This window comes from Gossypium hirsutum, chromosome A13, assembly GCF_007990345.1.
Source record: "Gossypium hirsutum isolate 1008001.06 chromosome A13, Gossypium_hirsutum_v2.1, whole genome shotgun sequence".
NCBI classification, from domain to species: Eukaryota; Viridiplantae; Streptophyta; class Magnoliopsida; order Malvales; family Malvaceae; genus Gossypium; species Gossypium hirsutum.
In genome coordinates this window covers 37,509,044-37,526,405 of record NC_053436.1, presented here as the reverse complement: position 1 = coordinate 37,526,405, position 17,362 = coordinate 37,509,044, and the positions used below count along the sequence as shown (strand labels likewise).

At 36.9% G+C, this 17,362-nt stretch overlaps 2 protein-coding genes across 3 annotated transcripts; one reads left to right on the top strand and one right to left on the bottom strand.

The window, feature by feature from the left end:
- Positions 1 to 211: 211 nt before the first annotated feature.
- LOC107939206 (uncharacterized) lies at positions 212 to 5,213 on the bottom strand. Of its 2 annotated transcripts, none has more exons than XM_016872500.2 (5): positions 4,927 to 5,213; positions 4,767 to 4,816; positions 4,321 to 4,426; positions 4,169 to 4,227; positions 212 to 421 (listed from the first exon to the last, which is right to left on the bottom strand). In XM_016872500.2, the coding sequence occupies exons 1-5, from the start codon at positions 5,026 to 5,028 to the stop codon at positions 370 to 372; spliced, it is 369 nt and encodes a 122-aa protein (XP_016727989.1). In that variant the 5' UTR covers positions 5,029 to 5,213; the 3' UTR covers positions 212 to 369. The 2 variants fall into 2 exon arrangements, with proteins under 2 accessions (XP_016727989.1, XP_040940643.1); XM_041084709.1 differs by lacking the exon at positions 212 to 421 and adding an exon at positions 689 to 2,949 and having other exon boundaries at positions 4,927 to 5,184.
- An 11,105-nt stretch (positions 5,214 to 16,318) lies between these two features.
- On the top strand, positions 16,319 to 17,152 carry LOC107939208 (uncharacterized). Its single transcript, XM_016872502.1, has one exon. It carries the CDS (start codon positions 16,319 to 16,321, stop codon positions 17,150 to 17,152), a length of 834 nt encoding a protein of 277 aa, XP_016727991.1.
- Positions 17,153 to 17,362: the final 210 nt, after the last annotated feature.

Sequence of the window (17,362 nt, the reverse complement as noted above, 5' to 3'; positions counted from 1 at the left end):
TTGCATAAAAACAGTTGTGTTATATCATGCGTTGATATATACAAGTCAATGCCATCAGCCGAGATCACTCACAGCCATCTAATTGCTATTGGGTCCTCACAAAAGGTGAAGAAAGAAAACAACCTAGTGCCTGCCTCGCTCAAACGCACTACTTTTTTAAAAAAGAAAACAAAAACGTGGAGTGAAAATGAAACCTTGTTACTACCAAATATCAAAGAAAGAGGAACTAGTGATTTATCAATAACCCAAACATCTCACTGATTTTTCTCGAAACATTTTATCTTATTGTCCGTAATAATGTAAAGATACAATTGTTCCATACAGCATCAGTTTCCCAACTCATACTCAATGCTCTCAGCTTACATGGTTTTAATGATCAAAGGAACCCCTAACACCCTCAAGGCTTTCTCCTAATGATAACCTGCAAAATAAACAAACAAATAAATATAAACATATTACTCAGCTTGGGGACCTTCCAGAATGTTATGATGAAATTATATTAGAAACCCCTCCTTTGGTAAAAGGCATACCATGATATCAACAAGATAAGCTAGAGCAGCATCTCAAAAGGAAAATAAGCTCCTCAGAAATGGTGCCAACTTGAAAGCAGCAATATAATTAAACCCAATATAGGGCACAGGGAAGAAACTATCCTGTCAATAACCCAGTTTTGTTTTCTCTTTCATTCTAGATACCGTATTTGATATTGTGGGGGAATGTTGGGGGGGGGGGACATCTATCTAGGGGTTTAGACAGTTTCAAATCAGATGGCATGTAGTTTCCTTCTGTAGGCTAATGAATTATAAGGTTTTAACAAGATTATAGTGAGAAAACTCGCCAATAAAATATGTAAATTATCTAAATGAATATTAAGACTTTGAGTCATCAATCATTTATAAGCTATGATGAAAGCAAATTCGTTTTACTTGCCCTTACAATATAAACTCTTCTCATCTATGAACTAGTAACACATCTGAGAAATTATATCAATTGATACAACTGTTGAAGGGATTTACTTACTATCCTGTCTCCAAGCCCCAAGATTCATTGTCAAACATCCTAACTTAATATGCTCCTTCTAAAAGGTCGAATCATCCTGTGTGTAACATTATTACACTCCCTTTCTCACTAGATAAAAATTACCGAAGCTCATCAAAAAACCCAAAATCAACAGCAGAAACAGACATGGAAAACTAAAAACTGTATGCTAGGTGCCTTAGCCACAATTCAGAGAGAAACATTCCTTAGAAATGTTGATCAAGATAAGCCAAAAATAAAAATGGCTGTCACTATAAGTACTGATGTGGTGCAGTCTCAAGCACATCAGGGACATGTACAAAAAAGTTGTCAAAAAATGACAATGAAGAGCACTCTCAGGTTTCCTTTCACCTCATTGATATTAACGGAATGGTAGCACCTCTTGAGGAAGTGAGAGGAAAAAAGACTGAAAAGGTATCTCTAATTTATTCCTTTTATTTTCATCTCAGGAGTAAAAAATGGAGGTAATGCAAATGCTCTGTTAAGGTTTTTTATGACAGTAGAAACTGAATGCTTTAATGAGGCTAGTTATATAGCAGCCAAAAAATGTTTGATAATGTTCTGCCAAGAGACTGGAAATCAGTAAATTTGCAGTAGATTCAATGCTTAACATCATTTAGCCCAAGGATTCAGAAGTCACTTACCAAAGAAAGTGTGCTGAGTAGCAATTACAGCCCAAACTAAAAGACACTAACCTATGAACTAGACACTAGTGGTGGTTTGCTTGTGTATACAGTCTGCATCACAAAAATACTTCTATTATGAAAAAGGAACAGCCTCTATGACTCTTGACAGAGAAGGGGGGAGGACCAGAGCATTGTCATCACAATATTTTTTATACAAGACAAATTGCACAAATTGGAAAAAAAAAGGGTGAAATAAGAGGATTTGAATCAAGCAACAGTTTGTCTACAACAACCTTAAATCTGATAAAGAGACTCAGCTGCATGTAAAATGTCCACGTTGCAGCGATTAGTTCATTCCAACAAAATGCATCTTCCGAGTGAAGGGACTTCAATTTGTTATATTCATAAACAAAAGGTCCAAGGATCCTATGTCACATCCTAAAAGCCCCAAAAATACTGATCACACAACCTATAAGAATTAAGCCGAATGAACCAAGTTCAATTACCTAATTGCATTTAGTTAAATAGGTGGAAACCAATGAGCCCTATAAAAAAACCACTCTTAACCATATTTTTAACCTCCTTAAAAACTGATATCACTGTCATAAAGATCATGTGATGATGAGTACATACCCCAAACTAATTCATCTACACTTCGGTAGGTAGATCTGCCATACCCTAGCCCTGCAGTCATATCTCAATTACCCTAATTTTCCTTCAGAATCATACAAATCCATGAAAATATCAGTATTCACACCTCCGTTTATATACTCCACGAGGCTTACATTCATATGGTAGGCACACACAATCGTTGATTCTATTTGCTAGAACAGAAATCATCAGGTTTGGGGTATTAATTTTGATTCACTAATTAAGGCTTAGGTGGCCTTTTTTTTATTTCTTTCCTTCGGTTTTGGTGCACTTCTATTTCAGTTTATTTATCTTCTTTCTAGAATAGGTTTCCTATTTATGCAATAAAGACTGGTCCTTATTTAAAAGGGTGTATCAAATAATAAAAACTAAGTAGATTTTCTACCAAAAACCCTAAAGAAATCTGGGTCTCTGTCTAACAAGTACTAAGGTTTCAGTCCCCCATTGATGAGCTGAACTATCAATTCCAAACCCATGAATGTAACAATTTGGAATCAAGAGCCTATGATCCTCGGCAATGGCAAAACAATGGTCAGCAAATTGGCGAGCAGAAATATGCAAGGAACTTGGGCACATTCGAACAAAGACAGAATAGATGCTAGATTGTAGTTGCAGCATGTTGACGAAATTATGGCTGAAACCAAAACAAAAGTGTTCGATCAAATGCATGAAGGAATAGATAAACTGATTGCAGATAAAAAGGTTAGTTACTCTATGGTAGATGAACAAAACCAAACCATGGTGACCTCTACTAATCTCTCTTTCTTATCCTATGCATCGTACCCTCCTAAACCTATCTCGACAAAAACCATTGCAATCACAAACGACTTCACTTGCTTGTCTTATTCATTAACTCCACCTAAATTAATATCCAACAACCCATTCCTTTTCTTTCAATCCTATTAAAAAAAAAAAAACCTCCAACTCAATATTGTTAAAGCTTAATGGGTCTAAACTTGCTACGTTATTTTTGAAAAATTTGAATGCTGGTGAGAAGTTTGTAGAGATTAATCTAACGAAGTGAATAGATGAGAATAAGTTTGTAAAGGTTCAAGACATCTATGGAATAGACCTCTCACTAAGTTTATCTTGACTTCGAGCCTAAGGACAATATCTTTCTCCAGGATGGGAGTAACGTTATGGGCAGAACTTACGTTAGAAAACACCATTAATTTTGATTTTCTAGTTAAGGCTTAGCTTGCGACTGTATTTCTTTTCTTAGGTTTTGTTGGGCTTTTATTTCATTTGATTTCTTTCCTTTCTAGAATAGGTTTCCTTTTTATGTAATAAAGACTAGTCCTTATTTAAAGGGATCTATGGCATAACAAAACCTAAGCAGAATTTCTATCACAAACCCTAAAGAGATCCATGTCTCTCTCTAACGTGTCCTATCTCCCTTTGATGAACTGAACTATAAATCCCAAACCCCGGAACATAACATCAACCTTGTTCAAACACTCTTACCATAATATCAATTCCAAGGGATTAAAGATTGATAAGAGCTATTATTGTTATAGACCACACCTCAAATACTGTTCCACAGAAAAGATAAATGTTAAAATGAGGGGTTAGAGTAAAATATCGAACAACCTGTGGTGCATAATACATTCATTCTCCACGAGATTAAGACAGATAAAGAGATATAATTGTTATAGACCTAGCCTCAAATGCTGCTCCAAGAAACGATAAAGTCCAAATGAGGGGGTAAGAGTAATCGGAAAGATGTGATGCATCATGCATTTATGCTCCAAAGTCCATCCCTCACATTCTAAGATATGTTGAATAAAAGCATGATTATTGCACAACATCAAACGGAAAAGACATGATGAATCCAGAAAACCTATGAAACTTACTTATACATACAGTACTTGAATTCTTGGCTCCTTATATAATCTTTCTCTCCTTCTTCGAGCTACAATATAAAAATCCGAAAAGAAGAAACCATTAAACCAGATGATATAAACAGATGCAGTAGACCACCACAACAACGAGGGATTTTACATACCGGATCACTTTCATATATAAGCTCGTAACAAGCAGGAGAAAGGCACTTTAAGGCACAATTCTCCTTTGCTATTGATGAAGACTTGCAGTGCCCACCCCACAGTCCACTGATTTCACCATAAAAAAGAATAAAATATAATATTACACCAAGAAAAGAAATCTTGAAATTAATACATTGTGTTAAGCATCAAAACCCAAAGTTTCCTTATCCAATAATCTTTTTCACCAAAAATAAAAATGTTAGAGGAAAAATGAAAGTTGAATTGAGAAAATGGTATAAAAACTGAAATAAATTCCACTGAAGTACCCAAGATTCAATCAAATATTAAGAACCCAGATTTGTTACAATTCAAATAAGAAAAAAGAAACCCTAATCGAAGACAAACAGTGAATATAAAAGAAAATTAAAGAAACCCAAAATTAAAAGGAGAAATGGGAAGTACCCACCTGTCGATATCAGCATAACATTCACTCTTCTTTTTCTTAATCTCAGAATCCTGTGAAATACCGTTAAAACAACCCATTAGAAAAACAAATACAATAAAAGAGTTTCGAAATAAAAAACTGAAAAAATAAATTTATAAAGATAGAAAAAGTCGGCATGTACTGTGATCGGATTTCGAGATTTGGCAAGGACTAACGGAAGGAAATATGAAGAAGGCAATAGAATTAACAATAAAACAAGGTAACACAAATTAGTTTTGGACATTGATTTTTGTTTCTCTGTAGTTACACAAGCAGAGGAACTTGGAAGGTGATTCCTTTTGTGAACCGTCTCACCGTTACTCGAACTGACTTCGGAAGGAGGGCACTTTAATATCGTTTGTGCCCATCCACGACACCGAATCGGGTGGGGTTAGAAGACTTAAAGCATGTATTTATTTTCATTGGGGTGTGTTGAAATTTTCTTTTCTTGAGTTACAATATTTAATTTTATTATCATCATTATTTTTATATTAATCGTATTAAAAATATAAATTAGTATCTTTTTCATTACAGATTTTGAATGCATAATGAATAAAATATTAAGATGTGTTACAAACATTAATAAAATAAATTTAAAATTTAAAAAAATTAGAATTATGCATATAATGGATTTGACCAGATTTATTTGAACCTAGATAAATGATTGTATAATTATTTATCTAGGATATTTTGAATGTATTTTTTAGTAATTTTATTTTTATAATATAAAAAATAACAATATATATTTTAAAAATAAACTTTGTATTTTATAAGTTTTTGTTTTTACTTTTTTATATTTAGAATTTTTTTTAAAATTTTATGATTTTATTTTTTATTTCAAGTGTATAATAAATTTGGATAAATGATTGTCTCAATACAAATAAATTTGGACAATCTTTTATTTAGGTTCATTTTAAATGTGTATTTATAATATCAAAAATTATTTAAAATATAAAATTATTTTTAAAACAAATCAATATCTTAAAATAAATTCTATTTTTATTACTTAAATTATTTATAATCATTTTAAAATATAGAATTTATTTTAAATTTATCAATATAAAATAAAAAAATATTTTTAAATTGTTTAATATTAGTTTCTAAAATCTGGAATAAAAATAAAATTTATTTAAAAATGATTTACTAATTAAGTAATAAAAACTAAATTTCTTTTAACTCTAAAATTTATATTTAAAACATTTTTTATTATTAACTTTTAAAGTATAAAATGTATATAAAATTACTAGAAAAATACATGTTCTAACTGAACATGGACAAAATGTTCTCCCACTTCATTTATATCAAGAAAATCATTTGTTCATATTCATTGTGCACTTGAAATAAAAATAAATAAATCCTAAAATTTAATTAAAAATCTAAAAAATATAAAAATGAAAACCTAAAATTTTATAAAATATATTTTATTTTTTTTAAAAAATATACTGTTATTTTTGAAATTATAAAAATAAAAATTATACAAAATATATACAAAATGAGCACAAATAAATGGTTGTCCTAAGTTCAAATGAAATTGGACAACAATTTGTCTTGGTTTATTGTACAACAAAATAATAAAAAATAAAGTTCCTAAAATCTAATAGTCTTACTCATGTATAATAAAAAGTACCAACTTGGGTTACAATTTCCAAGATTAAGTTTTAGTCATGTCCAAATAAAAATTTAGAAACAAAATAGATACCTTAGTAATATTAAGCCTTAAAATTATCAACAAATTCAAAATCTATTTAGATCTATCTCTATTACCTTTTGAAGATATATATTATATTTGTTATACTCTCGTCATTGAGCTATTCGACACTTACACAATCTGATCTGTATTGTATTTTCCTCATATGAGATAGATTTACATAATTCCCGAAAGATATATGGGAAAAGGTTCGTATCAACATTGTCAATTTGTCACCTTCATAGATATAACAATGCTCCGATCATTCATTTTACATAAATCCCTCACATTGTAACACTCCTTATCCAAATCTAATTTCTAACTCGAGCAAGTGACTCACATCCAATTGCTTATAACACTTTTCAACTTTTACACATGTTTTTGGCTTTATTCATGTCTGTTGCAATACTTAAAACCATTCTCAAGGTCCTACTACGAAGCAAGAGCATTTCGAGGTCACTCGAGGCTTAAAAATAGCATTTTTTTTATCAAGGCAGCAAGTCTTGAGACTTGCATTCTAAGTATTGAGACTTGGGCTTATTACTATAGATTTTTAGGTTTGAAGTTCGTATGTATTGATACTTAGTCCCCAAGTATAGTGACTTGGATGTAGAGGAGTCAAAATCAAGCTTAAATACACTTTAAACCATACCAATTCATACCCAAATAATTCTTAATTATTCTCAACCATTCTTAGACCTCAAAATACTCCTAAATATCATCCAAAACAACGTACAAAGTCATCCCTACTTGATTATAAAATCAAGCATCACATAGTTCTAACATTGTCATCCATGCATAGCTCAATCTTATAATGTTAAACTAGTTTGCTAGCAAACTTCTAACTATTATAAACTTATGTACATACCACTCTAAATAACAAAATATAGAGTTCATGTTCTTCAAGCCTTGTTTTGATGGTGATTAGATGTAAGTCAAGACAGCTACTCCAAAACTATTCCCTCAAACTCTACTTTCAATCATGTATTTAAACAACAAATGTGTAAAGCAATGAAATAACTTAGTGAGTACTTAGAGAATTCAAATATCACCTTTAACTTTAATTAAATACATTTATAAACATAACTATTAAGAAATGAAAATATAAATTAAACGTAAAAATCATTACTTAATCACAATTAACTATCACTTTCCACTTACCATTTTAGCTTTAGCCCATAAGAGACTTAAATGAATATGATGGACACATGAAATAATTACAATAAGCCTTGAAGTGCGGGTTTCAGTAGGCATTGAAGTGTAAATATTAGTTGACGTGCTTAAATATTCTTATAACATGCTAACTATATCTAAAAATTCAAATCTTGTCTACATGGACATTTTAATAATACAATGGACATTTTAATAATACAAATTCACATTTAGTATTCACGAGTCATACTTTCATTACACTTTTTCAAAATTAAAAATAAGTCATTTAATTTCACAAAACTATACGTGTAACATAATCACTAGATTACTTTTATCACTTTATTTAGTTCATTACTTCTTATAATTTCCTTTCATATTAATCATGTATAAGTATATTCATTCATGTATATTTATAGAATTTTATGTGTTTATCAATTTCATATAATTATCATAATTAAATTTAACATGTTGTACACTTTAATACTTATGTAACAAAAGAATTTTGAGTACTTACTTGGATACTAGCTTGAATGTCCTTTTTAAGCTTTCCTTCAATCCTTTGCTACTTGTTTTCCTTTCTGAACACTGTTTAAATCAACTTCTTTATTTTTATCTCCATTTATATATCAATAACACAAAATATACATAATTAAAACACTTGCTAATTGTAACACCCCTAACTCATATTCGTCACTAGAATAGGGTTATGGAGCATGACTGTAAATATGTAACTTAAATCATTCATTTTCAAACATTTCATAAATCATATCATACCTCATTCAAAAACATGCATATCATCCCTTATTCGAGCCCTTGAGACCCTAGAAACAAGTTAGAAATGATTTGGGACTAAATCAGAAACATTTAGAACTTCATGGAAAAAGATAGAAAAATTCACACTGCAAGGGTCACACGGCAATGTGACTCACACGGCAATGTGACTCACATGGAGGTGCTTGGGCTGGGTCTTCGTAGTCTGGACACCAGCCTAATGAGGGAACTAGAGAGGCACCAGCTTCACCTGTGACTGAGACAAGGTCACAAAATCGAGTGGCTGGGGATGACGCTATAACACCCCTCACCCATAACCAACGCCATGACAGGGTTCGAGGCATTACCAGACTTAAACTTTCACAATGCACAAAATAGGTTCACCAAAATTCATCCAAATTTAAAAATTTTTGAACACATGCATATCATCCCTTATACAGGCCTTCGAGGCCTAATACATACATCGTGTAACACCCCAAACCCGGCCGAGACGTTACGGCCGAATTCAGCGTGTCACATGGAGAATGTTACTAAAGAAGTTATGTTTCATCCAAAAATCTTTCTTAGGGTTTGAAGAATATTTTGTTTTAAGTTAAAGTGAACGGAAGCTGTACACCAGGTAAGAAGCCAGAAAAGAGGAGGTGAGTCTGTTGGACTGCTTAAGTACCAAGCTCTTCACGGATCCAATCCTAGACATGCACACATCCATTACTACACTTTAAGCCTGTTACTAGTCCACGAATAATTAATTAAGTTTAAGTCTATTTATAATATTCATTTCCTTTGAAAATGTTTACATTGCGGAAACTTTGCTCGGTTATCGTGATATTTTGAAAATAAGAAACTTTAATAAAAAGCGCCCTAAAGCTAACCAATTTAATAACCCAAAATAAATAAAATAATAAAAAGAGCGGCCTTATTGCAACTTAAACCAGAATCAAAATAATAAAAATAATAATTGCGAAACTTAAAAAAAACAGAAATTAATCTTCGTGGCCACTCTGAATCTCACCCAGCTCCAAGTTCACCAACTAGGGCCACCTGCAAGGATGAAAGGGAAAGGGGTGAGTTTGGAAAACTCAGTGTGTAAGGAAAACCCATTCAAAGCCCAAGTCAGCTCAAGCCCATTGGGCCTAAGCCCATTCAGATAACAGTGTGTATTGGGCCGAAGCCCTTTTCAGAATAAACTAGACCTTAGCCCTATTTTCAGATAACAGTATGGCCCAGAGGCCCATTCCAAAATAGATCAGACATATTCGTATATGCAAGCCCAACCCAGCCTATAACCAACCGCTAAACTCCACCCGTACCAGCCCTACACTCCATGTGGGGAATAGCTCAACCTACCTAGCCCTACACTCCACAGTTGCAGCACTGCTGCTCAGTTATCAGTAAGTTGAGGCAAAGCCTCCAGTACGTGGACAAGCCACTTTCAGTACTTCCTCCATCAGTATCCCAGTCCCATGCATCAGATAATAATAACATAGCATGCAGTAAATAATAACAGTCAAACATGCATTCAGGTCAACCTTAACCTTAGGGGTATATCAGTAATTTTACTCCTAGGGGTAAATCTGTAAATTGTCCACCTATAAAGATATTTCAGTAATTTTATTAGTTTTAAGGGTTTTCATGCATATTCCCACCTTTCACGTACTGACAGAACACTTATCGAGGGTTCTTACCGAATTGGGCCCATTGGCCCACTATCCCAATTTTGGCCCATAAAGCCCAAAAATATCAAAGGCACAGAAATCATGCACTCTGCAGTCTAAACATTGTAGTTTACCAAAAACGTTAATCGATTTACCTTACGAGCATTCGCACACTCGCAAGTCTACAAAATATCAGTTTTTCGACATTTCGGCTTTTGCCGATCTAAACTATGAAAGGGTGTCAGTTACACACCTGTTTGGACGATATGCTGACGAGATCTACACACACGAGCTGCCTACAATTGGATTACTAACACATTAATCTAACTATAAAAAACGAACTACGTATTAACCCCCTTACCATATTCGGCCAAAAGCACCTTAGGCACTAGCGATCCTACCTTTACCGAAATTAGCGACTAGGTTTAGATCCAGTCGTTCCACTCGTCCAAGCCTTCGATCAGCAGCTTCTAGATCACACTATTATCAAAATAAAACAATTATAACAACCCTTAGAGCTACAAGCCCAAATCGACAGCCTTCCTAACCTTTAGGAATTTTGGCTTTTTCTAACTTGAAAAAAAAAAATAAGACTAGATCTGAAGTAATGAGCACTTACCACTTATTCCTCTTTGATTTCTACACAGATCTGATGTAGATCTATCCTCTAAATGATGGCAAAACCCAAATCCAGGAGATCTGAAGTTTCGGCCATAAGCCCCTAAGTCTTATGGTATTTCGACTTTTTAAGTGGTGAAGAAGATGACGATTCGAGGCTATAACCTTGGAATAATGCTTCCGACCGGTACCAAGGGTTTAGAGAAGATGAATGTTGATCAAAAGGAACAAAAATACCGAAGGATTTTGGCTTTGGAGAAATCAGCACAAGTAGTGAGTTTCGGGATTCGACTTTTATGGCAATCGGCTGTGGAGGTTTTGTGGAGGATGGGATCGAAAGAGAAGGTGAGTAGGGTGATCAGAAAGTTTTGGCTAACAGAAGAAGTATAAGGGAAGAAAGAAAATAGAGAAAAAGAGAGGGAGAAAATTCGGCATCAAGAAGAGGAACTTGCCTAACCCTAATATCAACTAAAGAAATCGGCCCAACCTCCCTAAGGCCCTTGCTAAAATTCTCTTGAGTGATCATGTGCCCAGCACATGTCCAAAATTAAAAAGTAACTACATGCCTACCTTGCGACTCGAACCTTGGACCTTCAATTCCTTCCCATGCGCCATTTTTTTAGGAATCTAGTGGCGCCACCTTGCCACTTTACCAAAGCCTTATTTGTGTCATGACTTACGAAGTTCTTCTTAAAGCCAACTTAACCTAGTCTCCTATTCACTTAAAACCCAACCTTGATATTTTACCATGTTTAACCTAGGCTTGGGCCTTCTAAAGACCCACTAACACATTTAAACACAATTCCAATATTCAAAACACCAAAATTTCAAAATTTACCAAAAATCACAGAAACGCGTAAAAAAAATCCCGAAAATCATAGTGTTACAACTCTACCCCCTTAAAAAAATTTCGGCCTCAAAATTTACCTGATCTAAATAATTGAGGGTATTGTTGACGCATAGTCTCTTCTGACTCCCAAGTAGTCTCTTTCCTTCCATGATTACGCCACAGTACTTTTACCAATGGAACCGACTTCTTTCTTAAAACTTTAACCTCTCGATCTAAAATTTGTACGGGTTCTTCTTCAAAGGTTAAATCAGTCTTTACTTCAATCTCCTCCACTAGCACGACATGGGAAGGATCCGATCGATATCGTCTCAACATAGACACATGAAAGACGTCATGGATTCTGTCCAACTCCAGTGGTAATTCTAACTGATACGCTACTGGCCCTATCCGTTTAAGAACCCGATAAGGCCCTATAAACCGCGAACTCAATTTACCTTTCTTGCCGAACCTCAAGTTCTTCTTCCAAGGTGAAACCTTCAAGAAAACCATATCCCCAACAGCGAACTCAATCTCTTTGTACTTTAGATCCGCATACGACTTCTGTCTATCAGATGCCTCCTTTAATCGATCTCTTATCAACTTAACCTTACTTTCAGTATCTGCCACTAACTCCGGTCCAAGCACTTGTCGTTCACCCAACTCTGTCCAACACGTAGGTGTACGACATCTCAGCCCATAAAGTGCCTCATATGGAGCCATCTGAATACTTGTTTGGTAGCTGTTGTTGTATGTGAACTCTGCCAATGGCAAGTAGTCCTCCCAACTACCACAAAAATCGATGATACAACCTCTTAACATATCCTTCAAAATTTGAATAACCCTTTCCGACTGTCCATCCGTCTGAGGATGAAAGCAGTATTGAAATCCAATCGTGTACCCAATGCCTCCTGTAACTTCTGCCAGAACCGAGATGTAAACCTAGGGTCTCGATCAGAAATAATCGACACTGGCACTCCATGCAGTCGCACTATCTCTGCCATATACAACCTGGCCAATTTTTGCAGTGAGTAATCAGTACGAACTGGTATGAAATGTGCAGATTTTGTTAACCTATCCACAACTACCCACACAGAATCTTTCTTGGTGGGTGTCAAAGGTAGTCCACTCACAAAGTCCATAGTTACTCTCTCCCACTTCCATAGTGGAATTTTCACCGGTTACAGTAATCCAGAAGGCAATTGGTGCTCGGCCTTAACTTGCTAGCACGTCAGACATTTTCCAACAAATTCAGTCACCTCCCGTTTCAGTCCAGGCCACCAGTACACCTCTCGTAGATCTCGATATAACTTATTCCCTCCAGGATGCATGGCACAGGGTCCACCATGAGCCTCTTTTAAAATTAACCGCCTCAATTCAGAGTCTTTCGGAATACAAACTCTTCCACGAAAGCACAGAACTCCGTCAGTGTTCAGTCCAAAATCCTCATTCTCACCATTCTCAACTTGCCAAAACTGAAGAACTAACGAATCATCCTTCAACTGTTTTTCTTTAATCTGCTCAGTCCAAGTAGGCCTCACTTGCAATTCTGCCAACAGACTTCCATCGTCGAACAGACTCAAATGTGCAAACAAGGCTCTCAAATCAGTAACAACCCTTCGACTCAACACATCAGCCACCACGTTAGCCTTACCTGGGTGGTACTCAATTGAACAGACATAATCCTTAAGCAACTCTACCCATTTTCGTTACCTAAGGTTTAACTCCTTTTGAGTCAACAGATACTTTAGGCTCTTATGGTCTGTGTATATGATACACTTTTCTCCATATAAGTAATGTCTCCAGATTTTCAACGCGAAGATCACTGCTGCTAGCTCTAAATCGTGTGTAGGGTAGTTCGCTTCATAAGGCTTAAGCTGTCGCAAAGCATAAGTGACCACCTTACCCTCTTGCATCAGTACATATCCTAACCCCACATGCGACGCATCATTGTACACAGTGAAGTCCTTTCCAGACTCCGGTTGAATCAACACTGGCGCTTCAGTCAATACCTTTTTCAAATGGTTAAAAGCTTTTTGCTGTTTCTCAGTCCAAACAAATTCTACCCCTTTCCTTAACAGTTTCGTTAATGGTGCGGCAATCAGAGAAAATCCCTCTACGAACCTTCGGTAATAGCCTGCCAAACCCAGAAAACTCCGAATTTCCGATACTGACTTTGGTGGTTTCCATCCCAGAACTGCCTCAATTTTCCGGGGATCCACTCTAATTCCTTCAGCAGAAACCACATGACCTAGAAAAGCCACTTATCGCGACCAGAATTCACACTTACTAAACTTCGCATACAGTTGCTTCTCTCTCAGCACTTGCAGCACAATGCGTAGATGCTCCTCATGTTTCTCCTTGGTTTTCGAATATACCAGAATATCATCGATGAAAACTACCACGAATCGATCCAAGTAAGGTTGGAATACCCAATTCATCAAATCTATGAAAGCGACAGGTGCGTTCGTCAACCCAAACGGTATAACCAGGAACTCGTAATGACCATATCGAGTTCTGAATGCTGTCTTATGAATATCCACTTCCTTTACCCTTAGCTGATGGTATCTAGATCGAAGGTCAATCTATGAAAATACCGAAGCTCCTCTAAGTTGGTCAAAAAAATCATCAATTTTTGGCAGTGGGTATTTGTTCTTTATCGTCAGTTTGTTCAACTTGAGATAATCGATGCACATGCGCATCGTCCCGTCCTTTTTCTTCACAAATAAGACCGGTGCTCCCCATGGAGACACACTAGGTCTAATGAAGCCTCTATCCAACAACTCTTGGATTTGAGCTTTCAGTTCCACTAACTCCTTCGGTGCCATCCTATAGGGTGCAATGGATACTGGAGCTGTTCCAGGCAGCAAATTGATTCCAAACTCAACTTCCCGATTCGGAGGTAATCCAGGAAGCTCTTCTGGGAAAACATCCCGGAATTCCCTAACAGTTCTAACGGTCTCCACAGTCAGATTCTCAGTTTCAACTTGGCTTACAAAAGCCAAATATGCCTCGCATCCCTTACGCATCAGTTTCTCAGCCCTCAAAGTCGATACTACATTGGACAAGTAATCTCTTTGTTCTATAATAATCATTACCTCTTCATCCTCAACAGTCCTTAACACTATCCTCTTAACTGCACAATCCAGCGTTACCCTATGCTTGGTCAACCAATCCATCCCTAGGATCAAATCGAATTCTCTGAACTGTAACTCCATCAAGTCTCCACAGAAAATCCTACCTTGAGTCTCTAAAGGCACCTCCCTAAAGAGTTTCTCTACTTTAACCGAGTGACCTAAAGGACTTATCACAGTTACCCCACACACAGTCTCCTCAAAGTGAACACCCAATGCCTCAGAAATGTCACATGCAATATGCGAATGAGTTGACCCCACATCTATCAGAGCAGTATAAGGTACGCCAGAGATAAAAAACGTACCAGTTATGACATCAGGTGCGTCACCCTCCTCGCGGCGACGAGCAGCATATACCAAAGCTGGCTGACGAGCCTCAGCATTAACAATACCTCTGCTAGGTGCCCCACGTCCACGGCCATTGCCACCGCGACCTTGGCCACGACCTCTCGGCGGTGGCGGTCCACCTTGCGCTAGTTAGACAGGTTGCACAGCCCCTTGTTCAGCCACTTGAGTCTGAGCTGGCTTCCTAGGACAATCCCTGATCCTATGTTCCTTTGATTCACAACGAAGACAAGCCCCAAAATGCTTCCAGCATTCCCATTTGTGGTCTCGAAATTTCTTCATGAAACTTTAACACATGCATATTCTCATATTCTAAACCTCATAATAATCATAAAATAAATATTTTGATATCAAATTTGTGGTCTCAAAACCACTATTCTGACTAAACCCTATTTCGGGATGTTACAGATGCATTATCCCAAGTGACGTTGAGGATTCTGGAAAGGGTTGTTGGGCCTAGTACTGGTACTGTGGGTCATGGGTCGGTTATGGAACGAATCAGGTATAATAGGGCTAAGATATTTTAAGGTATTGCTAGAGTGGCCCCTAATGTGGCTAAATACTGGATCGAGGCCACAGAGAGGATTATGGATGAGCTCGACTGCACCCCTGAGCAGAAATTAAAGGGTGCAGTATCATTGTTGAGAGATGAGGCCTACCAATGGTGGCTTACTGTTAAAAAAGACACTCAAGCCGATAGATTGACTTGGGAGTTTTTCAAGACTACTTTCCAAGCTAAGTATGTGGGTGCCAGTTATGTGGATGCCCGTAGGAGGCAATTTCTGAACCTAACTCAGGGGGATAGGTCAGTAGCTAAGTTTGAGGCTAAATTTCTACGTTTGAGCCGCTATGCATGTAGGATGGTGGCAACTGAATACGAGCGCTGCGTTTAATTTGAGATGGCCTTAGAAATGGTCTAAGGGTTCTGATAGCTCCTCAGAGGGAGTGAAATTTTTCAGCACTGGTTGACAAGGCTAAAATTGCTGAGGAAGTAAAGCCCACTGAGCACTAGAATAGAGAGAAAGGTAGGGGTAAGAGGGATGCTGAGCCCTTAAATTCATTTAGAGGCATAAGGAAAAGGCCAAAGTTGATAGGCCGATCAGAGTTGGGGCCCTTACTGCTGCTGCTGGACCGTAGTTTTGTGTCGACTGCGGGAGACGCCATCAGGGCAAGTGCTGGAAACGGGTTGGGGCATGTTTGAGGTGCTGTTCTATGAAGCACCGTATCAGAGATTGTTCGCGGAGGACCGATCAGGTGCTAGCTACTGGTTTTGGTTCTGGTAATGCACCTCAGAGGGTTGTTCAGCAGCCACCGAGAGGTCGCGGAAAGGCTAGAGGTGGAATGGCATGGGCCGTGGTCGTGAAGCACCAGATAGAGGTGCCGGTCATACTGAGGTGAGGCAGCCAGCATTGGTTTATGCTGCACGCCGTCGAGAGGATGGTGACGCTCCAAATGTTATTACGGGTACATTTTTAATTTTCAATGTATCTTATATTGTATTGATAGATGTAGGATCTACCCATTCCTATGTTACATATACTATTACTGAGAACTTGGGGATTCCGGTTGAGAATAATTCGAATGGAATTACTATATTGAATCCGTTGGGGCAGTCCGTTAGAGTTAATAAATATTTTAGAGACGTTCCTTTAGAGGTTCAAGGGGTTATCTTTCTGGCAGATCTAATGAAACTTCCTTTTGAAGAATTTGATTTGATACTGGGTATGGATTGGTTAGTTAAGCACCGAGTCAGCTTGGACTGTGCCGCCAAACGAGTAGTACTAAGAACGGAGGAGGACGAGGAGATAGTGGTAATTAGGGAACGACAGAATTACTTGAGTAATGAAATTTCTGCATTAAGGGATGAGAAATTAGTTCGTAAGGGTTGTGAGGCGTATCTAGCCTACATCAGTGTTTCAGAATTTGAGGGTTCTTCTGTTAAGGACATCAAAATGGTCAAACATTTTCCGGATGTCTTTCCTGATGAACTACCTAGATTACCTCCAAGCCATGAAGTTAAATTTGAGATAGAGCTCCTGCTTGGTACAACTCCGGTGTCCATCACCTCTTATGGAATGGCACCAAAAGAGCTTGTGGAACTCAAAGCTCAGATTCAAGAGTTACTAGATCGAGGGTTCATCCGTCCTAGTGTGTTTCCATGGGGAGCACTGACAAATTGATGATTAAGAATAAGTACCCTCTACCAAGGATTGATGATCTATTGGATCAGTTTCGTGGAGCTTCAGTTTTCTCTGAGACAGATCTTCGATATGGGTACCATCAACTGAGAGTTAAAGAGACTGATGCACATAAGACTGTGTTTAGGACTCGTTATGGTCATTATGAGTTCTTGGTAATGCCGTTTGGATTGACGAATGCACCAACAGCTT

Excerpts from the sequence above, each read along its gene's own strand:
- LOC107939206 (XM_041084709.1), bottom strand. The coding sequence starts at position 5,028 with ATGTCCAAAACTAATTTGTGTTACCTTGTTTTATTGTTAATTCTATTG. Across the intron at positions 4,228-4,320 it reads TTATATATGAAAGTGATCCG|CTCGAAGAAGGAGAGAAAGA; the intron begins GTATGTAAAATC and ends TTTATATTGTAG. Across the intron at positions 2,950-4,168 it reads TTCAAGTACTGTATGTATAA|CCATAATTTCGTCAACATGC; the intron begins GTAAGTTTCATA and ends TTTTGGTTTCAG.
- LOC107939208 (XM_016872502.1), top strand. The coding sequence starts at position 16,319 with ATGGGCCGTGGTCGTGAAGCACCAGATAGAGGTGCCGGTCATACTGAG.